The sequence below is a fragment of the Drosophila subobscura genome, chromosome E, assembly GCF_008121235.1.
Source record: "Drosophila subobscura isolate 14011-0131.10 chromosome E, UCBerk_Dsub_1.0, whole genome shotgun sequence".
Taxonomy (NCBI): domain Eukaryota; kingdom Metazoa; phylum Arthropoda; class Insecta; order Diptera; family Drosophilidae; genus Drosophila; species Drosophila subobscura.
Genome location: NC_048531.1, coordinates 9,086,900 through 9,111,269, shown reverse-complemented (window position 1 = coordinate 9,111,269; position 24,370 = coordinate 9,086,900). Strand labels below are relative to the sequence as shown.

Genomic DNA, 24,370 nt, shown 5'->3' with positions numbered 1-24,370 from the left:
CTTTTTATTTGATTAATTATATATTAAGGGTTAAATCAAATAAGTAAACAAAAATGCATAAGTACCGTTTTTGCCATACCTTTCCATGATCAGCGGTTCGGTTCGAGTCGTTCGATTTAAACAAAATTAGGGCTGTCGCCAAAGCCAAAAATTCGATTTTGTCGTAGTAACGGCGACTTTCAGCACTGGACAAACAGCAGGTCCCAACAGCTGAGAGCGAATACACGAAGATTGAAAATTCCCATGAAACTCATTAAAAAACAAATTAATAATTAATTGTTTAATGATTTATTGCTCCAATTAATTCCTTAGATTACGACAACAATATGCTGTTCAATTACACCTAAATGTATACATGTGCCGTGTGGTACAACTGCGAAGAGCACGCGCACGTTTTTTTTCGCCTCTGCTGTTCTTGCGTTCAGTCATTTGCTCTGACGAGGCGACGAAGTAAATCACCGCGTGTTTCTAATCGCTGCAACTAGCCTGGCTGCACCAATTCCGAAGGAGAAATGTCTGTAACGCAGACGAAACAAATCAAATTTTACAACCCATCGAGTTCCGCGAGCTCCGACAGGTAACGCAACACACAACGGTGGTAATAACGACGAAATAAAGTATAAGTGAAGTGTGAAACATCCAAGAAAAGTCGTTATACTGTGATATACGCTATACACACACATACGCACACATGCATACACACACCCATGTGCTTCGAACTCATTCATCATCGGCGGGCCTTAGAAGCTAAACACGCAATACAAAATGTTCGAGGCGAAACGATGAAAATGGCATACAAGTGTACATAAGTTTTACATAAAAATACATCCGCACACAGACGTAACATGTGATAAATTCAATTTCAATAGCTTCTGCTTTGCCTGTTGTTGTCATTGCCGGTTGTCATTTTACGTTGCAGTTGAAAAGAGAAAGACAAACCAGAGAGAGAAAAAGAGCCACTTCAGGAGAACAGTTATAAACGCAATGGCAATAACAAAAAAAGCAATAAGCAAGCAGTCGATTCGACGTCGCGTCGCCGCCGTCTTCTCCCTCCCCTGCCTACGTATATATGTACCTACCTTCGCAGCAGCAGAGAGTCGCGTCGCTGGCAGCGCAGCTTTTTAACCTTAGCTCTGCATTCACACTTTTTGTCAGTCAATCCCACAACCCGCGCGCTGCTTGCTGCTTACACTTTAGCCGGTGCTCGCATTTTTATTAGATATCGAATAAATATTTCTCACAACGCAAAAAACTGAACAAACCCCGTGGAAAATAACAGCTTTTATTCATAGCCAAAGCATACCACATGTGATCCGTGCCGGCCCATGTGCAAGCATTATTCTGTGATTGTGTGTTGTGTGTGAGTACGTGAGGCGAGTGATTGACCCATTTTGGCATCGCCGGCAGCGAACGACTCTCACGCTTACGCCCACGCCAGCGCAGCGCCAGCACAAGTCCCGTACGGTAGAGTAAAATGAGCAGCATCACGTTTTTGTGCAGCAAGTCGAATGGCAGCAACAACCACAGCGATGTTCAAAAGGGAAAACCAACATCAGCATTTGCATCTGCCAGCGCATCCGTTGCCGTCGTCGCCGCTGCCGCCAGCGGTCTACTAACCATCGCAGTTCCACCGCAGCAGCAGTCAAAGGTTAAGGCCGCCGCCGCCGTAGCCAAAACCAATGGTCACATGTAAATCATTGCATTTTTTCGCTCTAATGTACACACCAGTGCATACATATGCATGTATGTATGAGTGCCTATATTTTTGTTGTGTTTGCCTTTCATCAGTTCATTCGTTATTTCGTCCATTTACCGCCATTCTAATTGTTTTGCTGTCGCCCTTGTTCGGCGTGTGTGTGCCTGTATTTGTTCGTCTCTCTGTGTTTCTGTGTTTAATTAACGCTCTCTCAAATTGTTGTTTATCGTGTCAGCATCTGCCTCTGCGACGCCGCCGCCGCCCTGTCAGGTTGGCAAGGCGTCTAATAACAGCAGAGAAGTTAAGAAAAAGCGATAGCGTCAGCAAATGCGCCAATATGGCTGCGATCAAGCCGCCACGTCTATCGCTATTCTGCTTCCTCCCACTGTGATGCCCAAATCCTTTCTTATGCTTGTTATCCTTCTCCCTTGCTCTCAGGCCAACCTGTTGTGCAAGGCTCATACACGTGGCAAATTCTTTTTGTCTCTTTCGCTCCACCATCTCTCTTTAGCTTTATGATATGTATTGTATGTGCTTTCTTCTTCTTTTACTGCGGCTGCCGTATGTACATACGTGTATGCGTGCGTTTGGGCATTTCGTATTACTACGCAAAACTATAAATATAATTTCACAATGGTCGGCCTGGTCTGGCCATTTTTGGCACAGCTGAGTAGCAACGCAGTGGGGGGGAGGTTAATAAAGTGAAGAGTGCAACGAACGCATGCCTACGCAGCATCCAAACCAAAGTCTAGCGCCGCTTTGTCTCTGTCTGTCTGTCTCTGCTTCTTGCTCTGCCTGTGTGTGTCGTCCGTATATGTACATACATATGTACATATGCAGGCAATGCAATATATTAATTGCCTGATGATTCGCTGGAAACTCTTTTTTTGAGTACTCTTTAAAGTTTAAACATATGCACATACATTTGCATTTGTGTGTGTGAATTTTTGTATATATTAATTTCGGCAATCATAAAAGTCACGTCAGCATTCTGCACCACACATGGCGGAAATACAAACACAGACATACACATACATATGTACATATGCATGTATGGGTGGATGGATTTATGCAGCAGCAATGGCAATTTTCATCTTGAAATTGGCTTTCACCAATCCTTCACTTCACTTCCATTGAATTAAATTCAATGAAGACCGTTTCCCCCATAATCATTTCTATTTTTAGAACATATTGAGTAGAAATTGCATTTGCGTTGTGGGCTGCCCGTCGGCACGTTTGTATGTGTGGGTGGTGCACGTGCCCAGGGTTGGGTTTCTGCTAGAGTAGGTCAGTGAGTATAACATATCCTTGAACTCTTCTCCCCTTCTTCGCCTTGCGTGTGCAGTACATATGTACATACATATGTATTTATTTTGCTGACTTTGTAATGAAATCCCGAGATTAATAATGTTTGTGATAGACCAACCTTATCGTTGCTAATCACTGAATTCCAAACCTTCTAGCCACACGTATTATAAATAAACATTGTCTGTGGTGGTTCTGGGCGTGACTGGGGCTGGTCACAGTACTTGACATAATTTTTAACGATGATTGTAAATCTCTTGCAGCGATGATCGTTCCGATGTGACGGAACCGCTCTACGTCGATCTGGGCAATGGGACTGTTGGCGGCGGGGATCTTAACTGCTGCCCGGCCTCGCCCACCACAGTGCCTACCAAGACGGCGCTGGAGTCACCCATGCGACGCGCCGGGCGGCGACAGCGCACCACCTCGATTGGCAATCAGACAACCACCGCAAATCCGTCCGAGTGCATTATACGGGCCAACAATCGTACTATCTATACAGCCGGTCGTCCACCATGGTACAACTGTGCGGGTCAGCAGGTGGAGCCTTTTGTCATAGGTACGCCACACAGTCCCTCCACCCAAACTGCTTAACAGTGTCTAATCTTCCCAAACCCAAACCAGGCATCTGCGGCGGCAGTGCATCCGGCAAGACAACTGTGGCCGAGAAAATCATAGAAAGCCTGGATGTGCCATGGGTAACCCTGTTGTCCATGGACTGTTTCTACAAGGTGAGTCGAGAGGCGATAATAAAACTTCCTATTAATTCGAAATGTACTCCCCCTCCCGCGCCAGATCCTGAACGAGAAGCAGCACGAGCAAGCTCTGATCAACGAGTATAACTTTGATCATCCGGATGCCTTTGACATTGAGCTGCTGGTCGATGTGCTCACAAAGCTAAAGGAGGGCCGCAAGGTGGAGGTGCCGGTATACAACTTTGTCACCCATGGCCGTGAGACACAAACGAAGACCATGTACGGTGCGAATGTCATCATATTCGAGGGCATTCTCACCTTTCACAGCCCCGAGGTGCTTAAGCTGCTGGACATGAAGATATTCGTGGACACGGATCCGGATATACGTCTGGCCAGGCGCCTTAAGCGGTAATTACTTTGCCTGCTAGATTCTATTCTGTTACTTAAATCTGAACTTGCAGCGACATCTCACAACGTGGACGCGAACTGAGGGGTGTGCTCAAGCAATACCTGAACATGGTGAAGCCTTCTTATGCCAATTATATAGCGCCAACCATGGCCCATGCGGACATCATTGTGCCACGAGGCGGCGAGAATAAAGTCGCCATTCATCTCATTGTGCAGCACGTGCACACCCAGCTGCAACTGGTGAGAGAGAAAGAGAACAGAGCTGAAGTAGTTTTCCATTTCATTATAATGTTAATGAAAATCCTCCTTCATTTGAATCCAGCGCGGGTTCAAGCTGCGCGAGACGCTGGCCAACTCGTACAAGGACCAGCCAATGCCACATTCTCTGCATTTACTGGATCCCACGCCCCAAATCAAGGGCCTGCACACGTTTATCCGCTGCCGGAATACGTCCAGAGATGAGTTCATCTTTTATTCGAAACGCCTTATACGCCTCGTCATCGAGTATGCCCTGAGTCTGTTTCCCTTCAAGCTGACCACCGTGGAGACGCCACAGGGTGTGCTGTACGAGGGCAAGCGCATGTCCTCGCGAAAGATTTGCGGCGTTTCCATTCTGCGTGCCGGCGAGACCATGGAGCAGGCCGTCTGTGATGTGTGCAAGGACATACGCATTGGCAAGATCCTCATACAGACCAATCTGAAGACCGGCGAGCCAGAGCTTTACTACCTGAGGCTGCCCAAAGACATAAAAGACTACAAGGTGATACTAATGGATGCCACCGTCGCCACTGGGGCAGCGGCCATGATGGCCATTCGTGTGCTCCTGGATCACGATGTGCCCGAGGATAACATCATTCTGGCCTCACTGCTAATGGCCGAAATCGGTGTGCACTCCATAGCCTATGCCTTCCCTAAGGTGAGGATTCCTCTGGAGCATCTTTCCATTAAGTTTTCACTTCATTTAAGCCATTTCGTTGCAGGTTAAAATCGTTACTTCCGCTCTAGATCCGGAGATTAATAGTAAGTTTTATGTAATACCCGGCATTGGCAACTTTGGCGATCGCTACTTCGGCACGGAGCCCTCCGACGACTACTAGGTGCGATGGTGGACCCTGCAACAAGTTTCTAATGTATCCTAGGCTAAGTTCAAAGCGTTACTTAAATTATGAATTCGGAAATCAGATGCATTTTTATTGCTCAACCTAGAGCCAGAGAGCTAGAGTAACTTGATGAGTAGCTGCAGCAGAAAGGCCACGCTGCCCACCACGAGGGCAATGCCCACATAACGCTGAATCAGCTTGTCTCGACTCATCCTGGCTGATTCCATTGGAGCCTCTTCATGCTTTTGTGCGCAACGCGTCCAGTCCCGCTCATCGTCCAGTATCTCACCGACCATGCTGAACTTGCTGACGCTGGTGATGCGCACATGGACCCGAGTGCCCAACAGATTGTCCCGCATGGGCAGCAGGACCTGCTCGTAGCTCTTGTTGTGGCCCACATAGTGGAGCTTGTCGTGAGAGATTTCCGTGACCAGAACCGTGTACATCTCGCCCACTCGCTGTGCGTATGGCTCGTAGCTATAGAAGAGATCTGTCAGTCGCTTGGTGCGCTTTTTTACCAGATTTGCGGGTATGCGCTCCATTTTGGCAGCCGGGGTGCCAGGCCGCGGGAAGAACTGATTGATGAATAGGCTGGGGAAGCGGTATTTGCTGCACAGCGTCATTGTCTCCTCGAAATCTGCCTCTGTCTCGGTGGGAAAGCCACATATGATGTCGGTGGCTATGGTGACGCCAGGAACACGCTCACGTAGAAAGTCCACCACATGCTCGAAATCTTTGCGACAATATTCGCGCTTCATCTCGCCCAGCACAGAGTCACTGCCGCTCTGTGGGAGATAGAAGATTAGCTCAGGAATCGATTAATTTGTGGCTTGTCACTCACTTGAACAGGAACATGCAAAAAGGCATAGACACGTGGATGCTGTAGCACCTTGGCCACCTCTTCCAGATGCTCCAGTATGTAGGGAGGATTCGTCATGCCCACGCGCAGCATACAGTGCTCTGGGATGACTTCGACTAACTGCCAGAGCAGCTCTGGCAGGGAGCTGCCTATGTCTCGGCCATAGGCGCCAGTGTCCTCCGATGTTAGCCAGATCTCACAGCAGCCTTCCGCAAACGATTGTCGCGCCCGATCCACAATCTCCTCGGGTGGATAGCTGGCCAGATCGCCGCGAGCATGCTTCGTCTTGCAGTACGTGCACTGGTTCAGGCAGCCCGTGTTTATGGATATTATCTCGATGAGGGGATTCTTGCGCACCTTGGGTAGGGATAATGGCGCTCCGGCCACCCGACGACCGTGAACCTTCTTGTTTTGCAGCAGCCGTACGCTGTGTCCCTTCAGGGTCTCCTCCACCACCTCAACAACGCGATCGATCTGCTGCACTCCGATCACGGACAGTCCGCGTAGATAGTCCGACTTTGGCGCTCCCTGGGGCACGCAGCCGGCCACCACAACATGTTTGCCGTTGCTCATACCCGTCTCGATCTCATTGCGAAATGTATCCTCCGAGGGGTTCTTCACGGTGCAGCTGTTGAGCAGCCAGAGGTCCGCTTCATCTTTGCCACTCAGTTTGTAGCCGTAGGCAGCCAGCTGACCGGCCATGTACTCGGAGTCGGAGTTGTTGTGCGCACAGCCCCATGTCTTCACAAACACCTTTTGGGTTCCGGGTATGACGCTCTCGTAAATGGTGGGCCGGGGAGTGGGCTTCTCTTCGACATCAGTCTCTGGCTTGATTTGGGCACGCTTCTTGGCCCGCACTGTCACACTCTTCTTGTTCTGGTAACGCTCCTGCGGCTTGACATCTTCGGCAGATATCAAATCCTCGATATCGTCGATATCGTTGCCTGCAAAGTTCTTTTCAAGTTGGTACATCCTTTCGAAACCCGAACATGTGCAGCACAGTCCAGCTGTTTACATTTGAGCTTCTTCTTATTTCTGAGCACAGTGTTGGTAAGCGCGATTGTGAAAAATACTAGACTTGTTCGGCTGCAATTGTTCATGGATACCTTACTTGTATTATTATTGTTGCTGAATAACAAAACGAATATAGCTGGAAAGCTTGAAATTATTGATTTAACTTAATTAAGTAAAAAGAGTTTTTTCTTATTATTTAGATGTTACATACTGCTCACAGATTATTATGATATTAATATGCCCAAGCTTTTGCGGCTTTTGCACCCTACCCTCCATACACACACTTATCAAACTGTGCTATCAGCGGGATTCATTATTCGCCAGACAGCCGCAGCAACTAGTAATAAAATCCGTCGTTAGCAATCTCTAAAATGCTACACATTAAATGTAAAGACACTGATCTCGAGCCCATACCAGTCAAGGTGAGCAGAGCCACTACCAGGCGCCCACTTCCTGTCCGTTTCTATTAATATTTTTCTGCTCTTGTCGACAGATTGGCATTATTGGCGGTTCCGGCTTGGATGATCCCGACATTTTGGAGAATCGCCAAGAGAAAGTGATCCAAACGCCCTACGGGGACCCGTCCGATGCCCTGATTCAAGGTGAAATCGGTGGTGTCCAGTGTGTGCTGCTGGCACGCCACGGAAGGAAACATGATATTATGCCCTCCAATGTGAATTACCGTGCCAATATCTGGGCTTTGCGGGATGTGGGCTGCACCCACCTGATTGTGTCCACGGCCTGTGGTTCACTGCGTGAACAAATCAAGCCCGGGAACCTGGTGATGCCGCACGATTTCATAGATCGCACCACAAAGCGCGCACAAACGTTCTACGATGGCTCAGCCACTAGCCCACGTGGTGTCTGCCATCTGCCCATGTATCCAGCTTTCAGTGAGCGCACACGCAACATTCTAATTGGGGCGGCCAAGGAACTGGAGATTCCGGCCCACGAGAAGGCCACAATTGTGACGATCGAGGGACCTCGCTTCTCCTCGCGCTCTGAGAGTCTCATGTTCAGGGAATGGGGCGGCGATCTTATCAATATGACCACGTGCCCAGAGGTTGTGCTAGCCAAAGAGGCTGGCCTGCTGTACGGCTCTGTGGCGATTGCCACCGACTACGATTGCTGGCGCATGGGCTGCGAGGGCGTCAATGTGCAGGATGTGCTCAAGACCTTTGCCGAGAATGTCATCAAGGTGAAGAAGATTCTGGTGAATGCTGTGGGACGTATTGCCAAGGAGGATTGGTCGGAGGACATTCTAAATGCCAAGGTAAGTGAATCAATTCTATAAACGCTATTTGAGTGACTCAATAAATGTTTTCTTGCCATAGCAATGTGTGTGCAACAATACCATGTCTGGCGCTATGTGACGTTTTCTAAAACTTTGCACCGAAATCACTCAAGACACCATAAGGCGGCGACGGCCATTGATACCACCGAAACAAGCGAAAAACTACAAGAAACGTGTGCCAAAGCTCACTTCCATTTCCATCCAGTACGAACTGGAGGGGGAGGATAATCTGACTGGAGAAACGACAATCAAGCCGGAACGTACAACGACTGGCGATAAGCAGTGAGAATATCAAATCCCATTTCTTGCACATCGTACTGCCAGCCTAATCCGACTTACGCATTTAAAAGTTCACATTTATATAATTACATGGAGTTTCGTCTTTAAAATTAAAATTACAATTGGAATTCGTTCATGTTAATGACCAACTGGCAGCGATTTTACGGACACTTGCGCTCCACCTGACTCTTTCCAGCCTCCTCGTACTCCTGCGACGATATCCACATCTGCTGGAATGTCCCAATGCTGGCCAGTATGGAGCCCCCAATCCAGGCACCGAATCTTCTTTCAACACTCCCATTGGCCGAAATCATTTTCAAACGTGTATTTGAGGGCGCACGCAGCTGTAGATCTCGATTGAGACGCTCGGGAAAGCCTTGCAGTAGCGTGTTTCCACCTAAACAATGGTACAAATTCATGCATAAGCAATGCTGTGAGCATTATTCAAGGGATCATTCACTTACCTGTGACCACAACCGAGCCGAAGAGCGAGAGCCTTACATCCGCATCGCACATACCCACGCTGGTGGATGCCAATTGGCCAGCACCCAGCATGGCATTGTCGAAGAGGCTTTCGGCAATTTTGAAACGCTCTGAGCCAAAGTCCTGGTGATATCCGTTGGGGAACTCGTAGTGGACAGTTGGTATTTGGGCGGCCACACGCTCGTCAAAGGGATTCTCCAGCACCTGCAGAATATTCATCTGGAAGTCCTGCATCAAGAGCTGAACCATGTAGTTCTGCCAGGACTGTGTGAGATTTTCGGGTAGCTTCCGCAGCGTGAAGCGTGCATTGTCCCGTTCCTTGACCACATCCTTCGAGGCGATTTTATACACCGGCGACAGGTCGATATTGAGCTTATCCAAGTGCTGCCTGCATTGGCGAGAGAGAAAGTCGCCGCCCAGTGGGGACTTTACCACCGCCTGCGAGAGGACATACCCCTCGTGGACGGGCACGGCCGAAGTGTGCGTGGCGCCGCTGTCTACCACAAGCGCTGTGGCACGTCCGCTGGAGAAAGCCGCCAGCACGGCATTTTTAACCAGGAAGAAGGCTGGCACATTGTACTTCTCAAACATCAGTTCGGTGAGCTTCTCACGGTTGTTGCGCACGTTCCAGGACGCCTCGGAGAAGAGCACCGGATGGTACTCCGGCTCCGATTGTATGACATTTGCATAGGCATAGTCAATCACCTTCTCGAAGAGATCCCAGTTGTCAATCATGCCATCCTTCATGTATGTCTGAACCTCCATTTGGGAACGGGGCACATTCACATAGTTTGTGTCTACATAGTACTTGCGCGAGTCGGAATCTGAGGGTGGGTGTGTTGTGTGTGGGTTATGTGTAATGATAAAGATCAATTTCTTCTTTCTACTCACTGTTGGGCGTTACATTGTTGTCAGTTTTGGTCTCTGGATCAAGATTCGTTTCAGGGGTTGGGGATGCACCAATGCCGACAACGGAGGGTATCTCAGCCTTTGGCGAATCTTCTTGCGCGTAGCCCACACGCAGCGAGTGGTGGCCGGGATCGAAAACTAGGGCTCCAATCTCGTCGCCGCCATATAGCATGTTGCCGCCACTCATTTTGGGGCTTCGGGACTACTTTTCAGCTTGATTACTTGCAAAAATACACAAAAATGCCCGTTTTGTCTGTATTTATTTTGCGGCTTTTTCGCCAGTGAGGAGTGAGGACTACTATCGTTACAAACATCGATATAGTCACAGACACACAAAATAAAGATCTGCCTATCGCCGAAAATATCGATTTAAATATCCATTCTATAAATCTATCGAAAATAATGTACCATCTAGGGTTGTCAAATATTTTAAAAATATCATATCAATGATAAATATCAAAATGATATTAAATATATCACTGAAAAGATATCGATATATTCGATATTTTGATATTTTTTGCTTGTATGTAGAAATCAGACCCTTGCATATGTTTATAGCATCATTTATTTTTATTTCAGTCTGACAATTGTTTATAACATTACCATAGTTCGTCTTACATATACATATAATACTCTCCTAACTTTTATTATTTTTCTTTACCTATCAAGGAAGCATCCAAAACTCTTTTTTTTTAAGAATTTCAAAAACACCCTTTCTTTGATATGCTTATCAGTCATGCGACTGCGCGTGTCACATACCACACAATTAATAGCTGTTCTGGTACTTCAGTTTATGTTGAATATTATAAAACAGTTACTGAACATTTTGAACTCAAAAAAGAGTTGTTTGCCGAACGAACACTAGAATTATAAATGTGTATTTGGTTTGAGTAAACAAACGTAAAATATCAACAAAAAAGATCAATATATTGATATTTTTTTTTTAAATATCGATATATTGATATTTTGATATATTTTTGACAACCCTAGTACCATCCTTATTTCTGAATATTTTACAAACAAAAACAAAGAAACATTTTCTTGGACATCTGAATCCTGAATAAGCACCAAAATGGACAGGAGGAGCGGTGAAGACGCTGTCTCAGTCAGCCCAATGGAAATCAACATATCAAACACCAATTTTAGCTCGATGATAGTTGTGAATGATTTGCTGTTGCTGAAGCTAATTTTGAAGTATCCGTTCCTGTATGGCAAAGCAGCGCAGTCGCAGCAGGACTCGGACTACGACGAGTGGGCCTGGAAGCAGATTGCCGATGAGTTTAATTCCAGCTACAAGAACCTGCCGCTGAGTACCCCGTTCACGGCAGAGGAGCTGCAGTGGCGTTGGAATATTCTTCTGCCTGTGATTGACTCCCTTTCGAAGCCGAGTGGACATATTCCCATTCCACTGTTTGACGTTGTATCGAAGATCGCACGCTCGCTAAGTGCGGAAAATGTGGAGCCACCCCTGGACGTGACTATGTCACAGAACTTTCTACTCGCTCAGCTACCATTGGTGGAGTCAATGACGATGGCGGAGCGCCGTCGCCTGGAAGTTGAGTGCCTCGATGTCATACTGCAGCACGAGCTGGAGACACGTGCTACTGTACCGGTGGGTCCCAAGGAGATGGCCAGAGTCAAAATCGAATACGATGAGTTTCTCAAGACTATTCAGGTGAAGGAGATGGACCTATCGCCTCAGACACAACTTTCGCTCAATGGTCGTGATGTCAAACCCGTCTTGGTCCAAGCAAACGAAGCTCCCGCTTCTGCCACTCCAGATTGCAGCTCCCAAAGGTCAAATCTGGTCATTAGCGGTGTGTTTAGTGCTCAGAACGACATAGATCCCGCACCGGTTGTTTCGCCATCGAAACCCCAGAAGGAAGCTATTGATCGCGCGCCTTCAGTCTCCCCACCGCTGGACATTAATAGAGAGGTGGAGGTGGCCCTTGCGGCAATTGAGCTTGCCATTAAGATGGAAAATACGCGGGGAAATCCAGAGAAAGAAGTCACTGCCGTGGCCAAGACCACTGATTCACCTCTAACAGACAATCCGCGCCACATACCGATCAAGAGCGCCAAGTATTACACAAAAAAAGTGCGCGTTCGGGTTAAGCGTGTGGATCTGGATGACTTCATGTCGTTGGCCAGCATAGTAGGGAAGCGACTGAGAAGGAAATAAATTTACATCAAATGCACATAAGTTTATTTTAAAAAATACATTACTATAAATTACAACTTAAGGCTATTCTTTAATCCGAATTGGTTTCTTTCATATTTCGTTTGCTTCGCATGCTCGATGAACCAGTAACAAAACAAAACACAAATATTTGCGGGAGCGGAATTGGGGGTAGGAGCTGGAGCTGGAACTAGATGTGGCAGGCGGGATAACGGACAAGGACTGAAGAGAACTAGTTGTACTATGCATGTTATCTAGGAGTTGTAGGGTTGCCTAGTTCCCTGCCGGAACTGGTTTACACTTAGGTTCATTTGATGCTTATCATTAGAGGCCATTACATACATATTCAACAAACAGTCGCAAGAACGCAATCAATTCAACAGGTAGGTCTACGAAATACAGTCAATGTGGACAAGCGCACCACTATAACAAGAAACAAACAAACAAACAGGCGGAAAGCTAACACAAACAAGGTCGATTGCAACAGGTCGAAGAAGGTCTGCTCAGAACAGCTGATCCGCCAGATTGCCAATGAACGTGGCCAGGTTCATGGAGGAGCCCTCTTTGAATTTCAGTCCAATTGTCTTGCCGTACGCTTGTATGAAGATGGCTCGCACCGCATTGAGGCGTTGCTTTCGTCTACCGAGAAGAGAAACGAAAATTGATGAGTTGAGTAATGGATCCTGCTGATCTGAGACTCACAAGTTGATGCACTGCTTGCTGGAAGTTGTGCTGCCACCGACATCTTTGGAGGAACCGTTTGGGAAACCGTGCGTTGTGTTGCTGCCATTGCTGATGCTGCTACCGCTGCCGCTGCCGCTGCCCATGGCAGTTGTTGTGTTGTTGCTGCAGTGATAGCCGTTGCCGCCATTGCAGATGGGAATGTTCGAGGTGGCTTCCGCCGTCTGTTGCGCCACAAAACGCATCATGTAGCTGCCGTTCATCATGGAGTCTATGGATCCGGTGTCTGTGACCACCTGCCAGCTGCCGTTCGACGATGTCGACTCCTGACGCTGTCGCGCATTCGAGCCGGGCACCGATATCGGGCTAGTGCGGGAGCTAAAACGAAACAGGAGGGTCAGCGTGGTCAGAGGGGCTCAGCAACAATTAAATTACCGCTTTGGGTTGGGCGACCTGCTGGTCAGCGGATTGACTGGCGCAGCTGCTGCCGTTGTGGTGGCATAGAAGTTATCTGTTATGGACATATCACAGTTGGAACAGTTTGAATAGCTGTCGTTGCTATCTTGATCGAAGGCCAGGATGTAGTCTCTGTGCACGAAGAAGGGAAGAAGCGGTTAAAGATCGGATCATGTGAAAGTCTCCTTGCATCCACACTCACTCCTTGAGCGGCTCATCGTCGCAGCAGTCGGACTTGATGACTATGACACTGCTCCCGCTGCTGCTCGAGGTCTTGGTCCGCTTCCGATGCTCCACAATGCTATACTCCTCGTCCGTGATGAACTTTAGCACGTGGAAGCAAAAGAACATGATGTCCTCGCCCCGCCTGAGGCGATCTGGCAATTGGTGGCCAAACAAGTACCAGTCGTAGGCCAGTGTAAAGTACGCCATCTGCATGGCGTTCAGTGATTGATGAATGAGTCCATCCGCCCAGAGGGAGAGCCGCACCAACGAGACAAACAGCGGAGTGCGATCCCAGCCACTGATGCAGTGTATGAGCAGGCCAGAGTTATCCTCCTGTATGTATTTGAGCGTTGCCCGCAGATAGTTCTGTGTGATGGAGACCAGATCCCAGTCACGGTACTCCGGCCAAATGATGTCGATGTCGGCGGCGGGACCCAGATTGGGTATATTAATGTTCGCATCGTTGAACGACTGCTTCCAGTTGTAGTGCAGATTCTTGGCCATGTAGTTGTTGTCGCGGAACTTCTTGAAGAATTCGCAGCCCGGATACGGCAGCGACAGCAGATTGAAGCTCTTGTAATGATTGCTGGGATCAGCCTTCTCCGATGAGGATACGCTGCAATGTGGCATTATGAATATTTATTATAATTATTATTAATTTTATTTACTACTTACGCCATAAAGTATTTGATCTTGCGGTTCTCCACCATGAGATCCACAATTGTGGACACATTGAGGGTGTGCAGCAGCTGGATGTCGCTCTTGATGACCTCGTCGTAGCTGAACTGCGACTGCGACTGGTCGTTTATGTGATTGATCAGCGACTCGTCCGTGGAGTCGGCATCGTTCTCCTCCCCGTTGGGTGTCGCATAATTGCCACTGAGGCAGTCGTACGCATAATCCACTACCTTGCGGCCATACGTCTCCGGCATCACGGACAGCGTTGCCGACCGACAGATGTACTTGCCCCGATACATGATCACGGGAACAGCGAACCTTTGACGGCATCTCGCGTACTTGGCCATCGTGACCAGTTCCCTCATCCGCTGTATATCGTACTGGTCCTCGTAGATGGTATTCTGCTGCGCGGGCTGTGTCGTTGGCGGCTGCTGCTGCTGCTGAGGATGCTGTGATTGAGGCTGGACCGGGGTCTGCAGGGGGTTGGCAAAGGTGACAAATGCTTGGATGCCCACACCGTCGCTGCAGTTGCTGCCGGCGCTGCTATTGAGTGGCGTTGCCGTGGCCGTTGTACCCGAGGATCCGCCTCCTGCCCCGAACAATCCATTGCCCGGTATCAGGGTCTTGGCCATGTGTCCATGCTCGAATTCGGGTATGAGTATCCTTCCAGGGTAGCGCGGGCTGAGCAGGCCATTCGAGTTGTCCAGCTCAATGAGGCTGTAGTCGAGTTTGAACAGGTATTCGCATTTCTTGGAGATCTCGTACTCCTGTGAACGAAATCGAAAAGGATATCGATTAGTTTAATTCTTTATCGAAACAGAGAAGCGCCTATTGGTTCACTTGGAACCAGTTGGAACAACTGAAAAGACGAACCAGTTGGGGCTCACGTACTCTATAAATCCCATTAGCATTATATTACTCTTTTTTTAAACACCATTATTAAATATTTTATGAACGAATGACATGCAAAGTCAATTGCTTGCATAAATCAACTCTGTCCATCGGACTTTGCTGCTGCCCGGCGTCTTAATGGACAGAGAGATTAGACGGAGAAGTGCAACTGGTTTCAGAGCTGATCTTGCCTTGCTGTTGCGACGTTTGGATCTTGAGTTCAATGGAACTTGGGCCCCTGAAGCGAAGAAGAACCGTCGGTGGTGTTGCAGCAACTTCAATTAATCCAAGACCATTTTATAACAATCAATTTTGCAAGCACACATTTTTGTTTGTCGAGATATTTTTGTTTTGAATTGATTTCAGGTCTGGGGGAAAATCTAAAGGCTATGGCGGCTGCTAAAAATAGCCGGGCTAGCAGACAACGGAAGGGAGGGGTGGCATGGGAGGATCGTAGCCACAGCCGCCAGCTGTCCCAGACAACAAAAAACAACTAGATAAAAGCGGCACTACTCTCTCACACAAACACCTTGAACGAAACAGGTTTTTAGCACACAAGCACACGGGCAGAAGCAAAGAGAAATGTGCAAAAAAGAGAGACAAAGGAACAGCAACAACAGAAGCGAACTACAGAGCACAACAAACGTGGTGAAAACAAAGACCTTCATGTGTGTGAGTAAGATAGTGAGTGTGTGGGTGTGTGTGTGTGTTTGTGCCAAAACTATGGAGAGCGAAGCAAACGAGCAAAACAACTAAAACGCAATTACTTTTGCTTGGCTTTGCGGAGAAGAAAACTCGCAATAGAAAAAGTTTAGGCGATTTGCAGAGGGCAGGCAGGCTGTAGCTATAATTAAATTAAACGAATATTAATTAATTTTTTGAATTAAAAATTTTTTCCAGTATTATGCAATGTTTTCGATCCGATACAGCAAAAATGCTGTACTGCAACTGCAAATCGCTGGATATTATTTAGCTCTCTCTCTCTCTCAGTTTACATAAATGTTCGGGAGAGACGGAACTCTGCGTATTGTGTGTGTGGGAAGGGGAAGGATGCCACAAAAATTAAAAGCCTTCTGCGGAGCCGCAGCTTCTGATACTCTTCCAGATCGATCGTTCTTAAACAATGCAATCAGGAAAAAGTTTACGTTGAAATATCTTCAGGAATAAACCTATTTTCTTATACAGATTTGCTTTTGTGACTGATCGTACCAACGTACTGTCTGCATCGCTTGTCGCTTGTTGATGTTGATTGACAAGAAGAAAATCTCTAGCCTGAAACTCTCCATCTACAAGGGTATTAAACCACCGTCTTATCGATGGCAGCGAGTATGAGAGAGAGAGAGAGTACTCTTCCAAGTTGTAGACGCTGGCTGCCATTTCATGCACACGCACACACAGAGAGAAGCTGTTACTGTTGTATGCATTGAACTGCTTGCTCGCCGCTGTTGTTGCCATTGTTGTTGCCTTTTCTTTTGTAAGAAAGAGCAGCCACTGCATGCAACTGTAACTGTCCGCCAGTTGGCGTTCGCTTTTCGCTGTGCGCCTGTTAATAAGGCGCTGTAAAAACTTAAAAACAACAAACAAACGCGCGAAATAGTTTTTTACAGCGCCACAGAAATAGTTTGTGGGATGATGATCATCCACCGCCACCACCATCATCATCACAATCATTACCGTTGACCCAAATAAGATTTTCAAGCCCCAGACTCAACACTGCTTCGGGAGCTGCAATGCAGTTTTCTTACAAACCCGGATTTCAAAGACTTTGCCGATGCTGGGCTAACAGAAATCAACGCTGCGTGGAGCGGCATACTTTTCTTCTCAGTTTTCAGCGGCTCCACCGAAAAAAAAAAACAGAAAAGAAAAGAAAAAGAAGCAAAAGCCACCAACAGCAAAAAGAAATCCCACAAATCAAGAAACCAGCAAGCAGCGCAACCGAACCGAGCCCATGCCGGTCCGGGGCCAGGCGAGCAGCAGCCAAAGAAAGAGAGAGCGATGGAACAACGGTTTCTTTCGCGCTCTGCTTGTATTTTGCAGCAGAAAGTTGGCATGGCTTATCGGCAGAGGCCACCGAGCCTGGGACGGGACCCAGGACGGACCGACAGTACCCGACACGATACTGTGACTGCGATTCCCGCGCTTCTTGCATATTCATCAATCTGGGTCGGCGACAGGGAAAATGGTTTTTCTTGAATGAATTATTCAGCGCTCAAAACAGGTCGAACTTCAAGTGGGGGCCACTGACCACACCCCATGCACAACTCATGGGGCGCTTCCGTGTTTCAATTCTCCTTGTTCTCGTTGTTTACACGATTCATGCTCAAGCTTTCAAATGTGCAATGCCTTGTTTTCAGCATTTTATTTGTATAGCCAGTCGTTCAAAGACACCGAAAACCAGAAATCAACTTGTGATTCTATTTGGGTATCAACATTTCATGCCTGGGGAGGTTAATACTTGGCTTGGGCTGACAGAGAGGGTCCTAAAATATGTTTAGTACAGTGATTGCACTCTCCATTCACTGGGAATTGGCATCATTGGCGCCTCGCTTATCGTCTTAGCGATCTCTTCTCTTTCTTATACCACCTGCTCTTCTGCTAATTTATGCCATTATACACATGGGTGGATCTCTGATTAGTGAGCTTTTAATATGCAAATTGCTAGTGCAATGTGGAGTGCTGCATGCGGCAGAAAACAGATCCGTGCTACATACATACTACATATCTTTCCAACAACTTTCAAACCGACTTTGAAACCGCTTTGTTTTGGAGGGGGGAGGTAGAGGGAGAGCAAGCAAAAACACGTTTGAGCCGGAAGCTTTGTTGTGGGCCACATGGAAGAGTCAAACTCTGGGTTTTGTTCAGCGCACCCCAATGCCAACATCTGGTTGGCTTGGCTTAGCTTGGCACATCGCTTTATAATTGAGCACAATAAATGACATAAAAGCCAAGTGGGCGCTACGGGCAATGAGTGGGGGAGCTGTTGGAGGAATGCAGACATCTATTCATCATAATATGTATGTAAATATATATTAAATATACTCGCTTGAGTGACAGAAATCAGGAAGAGATTTTCCCTCACCCACACCAAAAAATCACAAAGATAATAGAAAGAGATTTCCTGGAGCGTCATTTATTAATTGATTTAGTTTCTAAGCATTGGAATTGGAATAATACTCGTAATTCTTAAAGTTCTTCAGAGACTACACACAAATTGCTGTAAATATATTTCCTATTTCCATTACTGCAGCAATCCTTTCTCTCATTTGTCTTAACAAAAGCTGGCACACAAAGTGTGTTATTTAATAAGCTCCTCATGCACCCACTTCCCACTGTTTGCATCCACACAGCTCTCCCGCTCAGCGGGATTACATGGGTTGAGTGTGCAACAACAGAGCATTGTCATTTTCTGCACACAGCAGCAGCATTGCCATTGCCAATCCATTCCCTGAAAAGACGGCATTGCCATTTCAGATACTATCGATTTTATCTGCCAGCTAGCAGGCGTGCAGAAAACAGCAGCAACAGGCGCCAGCGCGGTGGCCCATCCAGAAGAACGAACATGCAACATGCGGCTGGGGGGACAGGACACAGCTTCTTCTCGCGACGACAGCGACGCCCTTCTCCTAATCATGGATGCGTGGTACCTTCTGTTGCAACGCAGTTAACCCGACCAACAGAAGAATATCACAAAATTTACTGCTATCATAAATGCCTCACAGTGACCGGTGGAAGGGGGTTGTATGGGGTTGGGTCTGGGTCTGGGGTGCAGCATCTCTGGAAAACATTGGAACTCCCATTTTGAGACCCTTAATCGAACTCCCGCTCTCTCTCTCGCTTTATGCTCTTGGACATGCGCCGATATGTTGCATCCCCCGCGTGCACTTCCAGCAGCTGCAGCTGCCACCCCACTGAAACATTACTACGCCCGCCTGGCCACCCACTTCATACGGCGGTGCCTGTTGCTGCCGCTGCTGCTGCTGCTGGGCACCTGTCACAAGTGTCTGCGGTGCGAGCCACGCACATTGCAGCAACAGCTGCCCCAATGCACACGCGGAGACGTTCAATTAAGGTGGTGTGGGGGGCACGTGCCCAGGCGTGGGCGTAAAGTTCAATGTGCAACAGGAAATCATAAAAGGTTACAACAGAGTCACACGTTGTGTCGATGCTGTTATCATAAACTCACAGTGGGGCAAAGTCCAGTTTGAATAATTGCTTTTGACAGGCTTGAATAACTTTCCAAAACTCCATTAAAAAAGTTTAAATTAATTTTCTGTGGTAATGGTGCAGATCGAGCCAAACGGCATAAGCAGCTCGAATTAATATTCCTACAGCAAGATCCGCCTTTTGTCCCACTGTGCTCATAACTGCAGCTGCGCCGGAAGGTGTGGCTGATGACGAGTCCCTGGCTCAGTTTTATGCGCTCCTGTGCCGCGTATTGCGAAGCGCCCACACAATGACTGCGGCACGACTTGCAGCTGCATCTGCCAGGGCGTGGCAGGGAGGGGAAGCCGCACAGAGCTCTGCCAACTGTCATGGGCGTTCAGCAGACCCGAGAGCGCTGCCCAGTAGCCAGCCGAAGGAGCAGCATCGCCAGTGCGTCATCCCCTGGCGAGGTACCACTGTAGGAGAGCTGCGCGGAAAGTTTTCTGTTAGTTGCAACCCCCAAAATGAGTGCAACAGAAGTCTGCGTGGGCGCAGGAAATTCGCTGCAGACTGGAATGCACAGGCGGGATACAGAAAACCAGAGACACGAGCCCCAATACAGGACCAAGTGCAAGCTATCCAGGGACCAGTGCTCTAGGAAACGCTCAACGTAGCGCAGGCCAACAGTTGGACCTGGACTTGGACCTGGGCCCTCAACCTGGACCTGGACCTGGACCTACCTGCAGCCGTAGCTGTCTATAATACCAGTCCCTCCTCAGCCTCCGGGTGGCTCCTCAATCACCTTGGGGACCAATTCGCTGCATTTTCTCTACGACTAACAATTTTCCATAATTTTCAATATTAGCATAATCCGCAAAACTGCAAACAGAAACAACGACTATAGCGACAACTACAACAACAGGTGGGTTCTGTGGCTGGCAAATAAATTCTATCAATTCTATGAGTTAGAAAGAGAGAGTGAAAATGCCTCTGGGGAAAGTGAAAAATTATTTAAAAGTCTACCAAATTATTGCTATTTTTAGCATATTATGTGCGGCTGGCTGTGGCCGTACGTTTTTGGCGCCCACGCAAAAATCACACACGGAGGTGGCGCTCCACACGCCATGCACAGGCAGACATGTGTAGGTACACACACACACACACACACACAGCCACATGCATGTGCACACAAATACATACATATATATTTTGCATTTTGCAACAACATTCAATGTCGTTTTGGGCAAGGTTTTTTGATAAAAATAAATCATCAAGTGTGCAAAAAAAGAAAATACAAAACACAAAAGACAAAAGAAACAAAATGAATAATGATGGAGCTGATGATAATGATCATAGGACCTGGCTTCAGCTCAGGACAGTCAGGGCTATTCTCTTAGCCAATATAAACAAATAAATAATTTATATTCCTGGATACCGAAATGTTTCCATTTCTAATTGATGATATTTTTTCAGAGGTAAGCTGCCCAGCCTGATCTCTACCACTCCCTATCTCTATCTGTCTCGTCTCTCTTTTAGTACCTATTACGTATACTAGATCAATTGAAGATGGCTGGATCCAACCCCAATACTTTGTGGGCACAACGAATGTCGAGCTTTCAGATCAAGCAGGCGGATCTTAATCGCCTGGTGATGAACTATTTAGTCACAGGTTTGCATTCTCACAGAAAACCTTTTAAAGCGACATTAACTTAATCCACCTCCCTACAGAGGGCTACCAGGAGGCGGCACAGCGCTTCAAGGCCGAATCGGCGCTGGAGCCGAGCACTCTGGGGGACAGCGTCGATGATCGCGCCAGGATCCGCAATGCTGTGCGAAGTGGCCAAGTGAAGTATGCCATGGACCTGGCCAACAGGCTGTATCCGCAGCTCTTCGAGACGGACAACTACATGTACTTCCACATGCAGCAGCTGCGACTGATTGAACTGATACGGGAGCAGAAGGTGGATCAGGCCCTCGACTTTGCCCAGAGCAAGGAGTCGGGCCTGAGCGAGGTAAACTCGGACAACATTCGAGAGATGCAACGCGCCCTGGCCCTGCTGGCCTTCGATAAGCCCGAGGAGAGTCCCTTCGGGGACTTGATGAAGCCCGCTTTTAGGCAGCAGGTAGCCGGGGAGCTGAACACGGCCATTCTCAAGTACGAGGGTGGCGAAATAGTCCAGCCGAAAATGATGTTCCTCATCAAGCTGATCCTGTGGGCCCAGGACAGACTAGAGATGGAGGGAATATCGGACTATAGGAGAATGGATCTGGAGACGCCTGACTTTGAGGAGGAGATCAGGCGGGCATTCCAGGATGGTTAAGCCCAACGACTGGAAAGGTGATCCCACAAATTCGGTGACGCTGCTGCAACTAATCTAGAAATATGAATGTTTTTTTTGGTGTTTTTTTTTGGATGTGCTGCATAATAAATGTTTCAATATCTTGGTGTACATTTTGGTATTTTCTGCAGGAATTTTGATCCGATTAAAACTGAAAGCGATTCCATCATCAGTTGCTGACAAACTGCTCGCTGATAAGTCCAGACTGCAGCCGTAAATGAGACGTAAATTGTTTTGGTCACGTGCCGCCCGAAAGCTATTTTGGTATTTTCATTTTCATAACAGAAAGAGCGAACACACTAGGTGTGTTTACTACCATTCATGCACTCACCTTGTATTAATATACTATTTCTGGGCTAATCACAAGTAGAGTGAGAGAAAGAGAGGGAGAGAGCGCGCAGAGAATGCACTCGCATATGGGAGTGCGCTTGAGTTAGCTGTAAGCTACAGTTGCGGTCAAAATATTGTGAATGTACCTTCGTATCTGTTGGCTCTAGATCGACTCCCACCACGCCGCAAGTACCGTAATTTCAGTTCAGGTGTAATATGCAATAAGTTGAGGCATTCTTGTTCTCCCGCTCATTCCCAATTATTCCAACTCAAAGTGTTGTATTTAGTACGCATGCTAATCTTATCAGGCTATTCCGAGCTGAAATTAACCTTGAACCCTTTAGAGAGCCACATACCTACATCTTCTATTAGAATAATAACAAAATATACCCTTTGCTCCCTCGCCATCAAATGCAATGCTTTGTGTATCAAGGTGCAGGTATTGATACCCTTTATTTGTACAAGTGTAAAACGGGGTATATTATGTATGGGTATGCAAGATATGTCTTTCGCTTTTTAAATGTGGCTGGGCTATTGATTTTATAGCCATAAACTATAAAACCCATTTCTACATACAATATTTTAATGGAACATTTTCTTCTTCAGTAAATCACCCGCTTCAACATAATTTCTCATTAAAAATTACTTTGCTGGGTAACCCTAAGTACATACGTTGTACCAAGGCGTTCGCTCCAACTTGTTGCTTTAAAATCGCCGCCCCGCTCCACTGATAACGGGGGCCAGGCCATACGTGGTATGTATGGTGGAAAATCATGTTGAAAGGCTGGCGCTTGTTTTGTGGTTGGGGTTTGTGTCTGATAAGGAAAACAACTGTTTGATAAACTGCCAGTCAGCAAATACTTTCCAAGTGTGTTGTCCCGCAACAATGTCTTTTTATTGCAAGTCAAACATTGGCAATGCAATTGGCATTCGCTATGCAATATATTAATTATTTTAACAGCAGCTGCACAAACACAAAAGCAGCAGCCGCAACACCCAGAAACACAAGCAGCTCAATGGAAACGTTAGATATGAAACGTGCCAAGTTTTTATTTAGATTTTCTTTCCCTGTTGCCAAGTGTTTTCCGTAGATGCTATTTACCCTCCACCCAGCACCCAGAGGACAGGAGAAAAAGAGTAGAGGAACAATAAAATGTTGTTGCCAATGCCGGCTAAGTAAGCTGATAACAGGGACAGGGTACGGTGATTAGCATCGAAGGGCATGCGTGACAATCGGGTGTGGGAGTGGGGCAAAACAATTGAAAGCCTACTGGGTCCCCAGAAGTGGTTGCAACGTTTGTAGGCATCATTCATGATTTTTCCATTGAATTTCTATAAGAATTCAGTTCATCATCGAAGGCTTGACAGACGGGGTGTCGGGCCGAGAGCATACCACTAGGCCAGAACAGACCCAATGTGCGTCTCATAGTGGACAGGATTCTTATTGATTTCTTGAGGAATACGATTTGTGCGCGATTCAGGGCAGACACGAGACTTGACGGCAGCCATTTTGATTTAAGCCGCACTTTTTGGGGCGCGGCACTGGGAGTAACGGCCCTCTGACGTGTCCTTGTGGTAGGGTAGGCGCGCAGCGCACACTGCTCCCTTACGGTTTGCATGTCTGCAGCGGCACAAGCACGTGCGACCAAATGTATGTCACACAGACGCGCACTAGCGCTTACACTTACCGCTGTGCCTTCCTCAAAGGCCGCCGCCTCGAAGGATTTCTTTTCGAAAATCTCTAATAGGTCGTGTAAATCCTGCTGCGTCACATTCACAATGTTGTTCAAAGTTAGGCTGCACATTTTTGCGGCGCTGCATTTACCGATACGATTTCGAACTGGGGTTGCGCTCTACAAAACTCTATGTGGAACCCACGCCACAGCACACACACACGCAAGACACAAACACTATAAAGCACACAAATTGCGAAAAAGATTCTAAAAATTAACAGATTTAAACAAATCTTGTTGCTTCTTTAGCTGTTGCCCGCTGGTTCGTTCGCTCTCTCTCGCGTCTCCTCTATTGTATCTGCTGCGTATTTGATTCGTTTTCTTTCGTCTGCTTTATCGTTTTCTACGACGTTTACACGTTTCGCTTTTTTACGTTTCGTTTGTTTGCTCAACGCCCTAGACGGCGACGTCACCAACAAATTCTCCGCCCGCGACGTAATCTGCACGAGTTTGGGAGTCGGGTCGTCGGTTACGCACTGGTAGTATTCGTTCTCTTGTTGCTCCGATTGCAATTTGATAGATTGTGTGTGTTTAATTTTATTTATTTGCAATGCGGACGAATAAAAATAAAGCGACAAGCAGTGTGACCCAGTGTGACCGCGGAATTATCGTTAAAATATACCGACAGACCCTCGGAAATATGCCGAAATGTACCCTTGCTTTTTCGAAATGT

General features: G+C 47.2%; 8 protein-coding genes across 9 annotated transcripts in view; 5 read left to right on the top strand and 3 right to left on the bottom strand.

Moving 5' to 3' along the window:
* Window positions 1-4,383, top strand: part of LOC117890770 (proteasome subunit alpha type-5) — a 36,038-nt gene extending 31,655 nt beyond the window's left edge. The window contains exons 4-5 of the mRNA XM_034795840.1: window positions 912-918; window positions 4,373-4,383. The gene's annotated coding sequence lies outside the window, so the exon portion shown is untranslated. The remainder of the gene's footprint in view (window positions 1-911; window positions 919-4,372) is intronic.
* Window positions 255-9,560, top strand: LOC117890727 (uridine-cytidine kinase-like 1). Of its 2 annotated transcripts, XM_034795779.1 has the most exons (8): window positions 1,475-1,689; window positions 3,265-3,560; window positions 3,626-3,732; window positions 3,797-4,104; window positions 4,158-4,344; window positions 4,427-5,020; window positions 5,085-5,201; window positions 9,535-9,560. In XM_034795779.1, exons 1-7 carry the CDS (start codon window positions 1,475-1,477, stop codon window positions 5,199-5,201), a joined length of 1,824 nt encoding a protein of 607 aa, XP_034651670.1. In that variant the 3' UTR covers window positions 9,535-9,560. The 2 variants fall into 2 exon arrangements, with proteins under 2 accessions (XP_034651671.1, XP_034651670.1); XM_034795780.1 differs by lacking the exons at window positions 1,475-1,689; window positions 9,535-9,560 and adding an exon at window positions 255-577.
* LOC117890735 (threonylcarbamoyladenosine tRNA methylthiotransferase) lies at window positions 5,263-7,035 on the bottom strand. Its single transcript, XM_034795787.1, has 2 exons — window positions 6,046-7,035; window positions 5,263-5,989 (listed from the first exon to the last, which is right to left on the bottom strand). The coding sequence occupies exons 1-2, from the start codon at window positions 7,033-7,035 to the stop codon at window positions 5,321-5,323; spliced, it is 1,659 nt and encodes a 552-aa protein (XP_034651678.1). The 3' UTR covers window positions 5,263-5,320.
* Window positions 7,347-8,736, top strand: LOC117890765 (S-methyl-5'-thioadenosine phosphorylase). The gene is made up of 3 exons (XM_034795831.1): window positions 7,347-7,499; window positions 7,571-8,350; window positions 8,412-8,736. The coding sequence occupies exons 1-3, from the start codon at window positions 7,449-7,451 to the stop codon at window positions 8,448-8,450; spliced, it is 870 nt and encodes a 289-aa protein (XP_034651722.1). The 5' UTR covers window positions 7,347-7,448; the 3' UTR covers window positions 8,451-8,736.
* Window positions 8,714-10,340, bottom strand: LOC117890744 (actin-like protein 6A). Its single transcript, XM_034795799.1, has 3 exons — window positions 10,025-10,340; window positions 9,115-9,957; window positions 8,714-9,047 (listed from the first exon to the last, which is right to left on the bottom strand). Exons 1-3 carry the CDS (start codon window positions 10,227-10,229, stop codon window positions 8,812-8,814), a joined length of 1,284 nt encoding a protein of 427 aa, XP_034651690.1. The 5' UTR covers window positions 10,230-10,340; the 3' UTR covers window positions 8,714-8,811.
* Window positions 10,341-11,029: 689 nt separating this feature from the next.
* LOC117890755 lies at window positions 11,030-12,298 on the top strand. The gene has a single exon (XM_034795815.1). It carries the CDS (start codon window positions 11,115-11,117, stop codon window positions 12,222-12,224), a length of 1,110 nt encoding a protein of 369 aa, XP_034651706.1. The 5' UTR covers window positions 11,030-11,114; the 3' UTR covers window positions 12,225-12,298.
* LOC117890711 (myotubularin-related protein 14) lies at window positions 12,222-24,285 on the bottom strand. Its single transcript, XM_034795748.1, has 6 exons — window positions 23,653-24,285; window positions 14,259-15,028; window positions 13,561-14,199; window positions 13,338-13,490; window positions 12,924-13,280; window positions 12,222-12,860 (listed from the first exon to the last, which is right to left on the bottom strand). The coding sequence occupies exons 1-6, from the start codon at window positions 23,767-23,769 to the stop codon at window positions 12,725-12,727; spliced, it is 2,172 nt and encodes a 723-aa protein (XP_034651639.1). The 5' UTR covers window positions 23,770-24,285; the 3' UTR covers window positions 12,222-12,724.
* Window positions 20,804-21,739, top strand: LOC117890772 (glucose-induced degradation protein 8 homolog). Its single transcript, XM_034795843.1, has 2 exons — window positions 20,804-20,964; window positions 21,024-21,739. The coding sequence occupies exons 1-2, from the start codon at window positions 20,862-20,864 to the stop codon at window positions 21,614-21,616; spliced, it is 696 nt and encodes a 231-aa protein (XP_034651734.1). The 5' UTR covers window positions 20,804-20,861; the 3' UTR covers window positions 21,617-21,739.
* Window positions 24,286-24,370: the final 85 nt, after the last annotated feature.

Coding starts and splice junctions, on each gene's coding strand:
- LOC117890744 (XM_034795799.1), bottom strand. CDS start 10,229: ATGAGTGGCGGCAACATGCTATATGGCGGCGACGAGATTGGAGCCCTA. Junction 9,958..10,024: donor CAACAATGTAACGCCCAACA/GTGAGTAGAAAG, acceptor ACCCACCCTCAG/ATTCCGACTCGCGCAAGTAC. Junction 9,048..9,114: donor CGGCTCGGTTGTGGTCACAG/GTAAGTGAATGA, acceptor ACCATTGTTTAG/GTGGAAACACGCTACTGCAA.
- LOC117890765 (XM_034795831.1), top strand. CDS start 7,449: ATGCTACACATTAAATGTAAAGACACTGATCTCGAGCCCATACCAGTC. Junction 7,500..7,570: donor TCGAGCCCATACCAGTCAAG/GTGAGCAGAGCC, acceptor TCTTGTCGACAG/ATTGGCATTATTGGCGGTTC. Junction 8,351..8,411: donor AGGACATTCTAAATGCCAAG/GTAAGTGAATCA, acceptor TTCTTGCCATAG/CAATGTGTGTGCAACAATAC.
- LOC117890727 (XM_034795779.1), top strand. CDS start 1,475: ATGAGCAGCATCACGTTTTTGTGCAGCAAGTCGAATGGCAGCAACAAC. Junction 1,690..3,264: donor GCCAAAACCAATGGTCACAT/GTAAATCATTGC, acceptor AATCTCTTGCAG/CGATGATCGTTCCGATGTGA. Junction 3,561..3,625: donor GGTGGAGCCTTTTGTCATAG/GTACGCCACACA, acceptor AACCCAAACCAG/GCATCTGCGGCGGCAGTGCA.
- LOC117890735 (XM_034795787.1), bottom strand. CDS start 7,035: ATGTACCAACTTGAAAAGAACTTTGCAGGCAACGATATCGACGATATC. Junction 5,990..6,045: donor TTTTGCATGTTCCTGTTCAA/GTGAGTGACAAG, acceptor TATCTCCCACAG/AGCGGCAGTGACTCTGTGCT.
- LOC117890755 (XM_034795815.1), top strand. CDS start 11,115: ATGGACAGGAGGAGCGGTGAAGACGCTGTCTCAGTCAGCCCAATGGAA.
- LOC117890772 (XM_034795843.1), top strand. CDS start 20,862: ATGGCTGGATCCAACCCCAATACTTTGTGGGCACAACGAATGTCGAGC. Junction 20,965..21,023: donor GATGAACTATTTAGTCACAG/GTTTGCATTCTC, acceptor ACCTCCCTACAG/AGGGCTACCAGGAGGCGGCA.
- LOC117890711 (XM_034795748.1), bottom strand. CDS start 23,769: ATGTGCAGCCTAACTTTGAACAACATTGTGAATGTGACGCAGCAGGAT. Junction 15,029..23,652: donor CCTTTGAGGAAGGCACAGCG/GTAAGTGTAAGC, acceptor TTTCGTTCACAG/GAGTACGAGATCTCCAAGAA. Junction 14,200..14,258: donor AAGATCAAATACTTTATGGC/GTAAGTAGTAAA, acceptor GCCACATTGCAG/CGTATCCTCATCGGAGAAGG.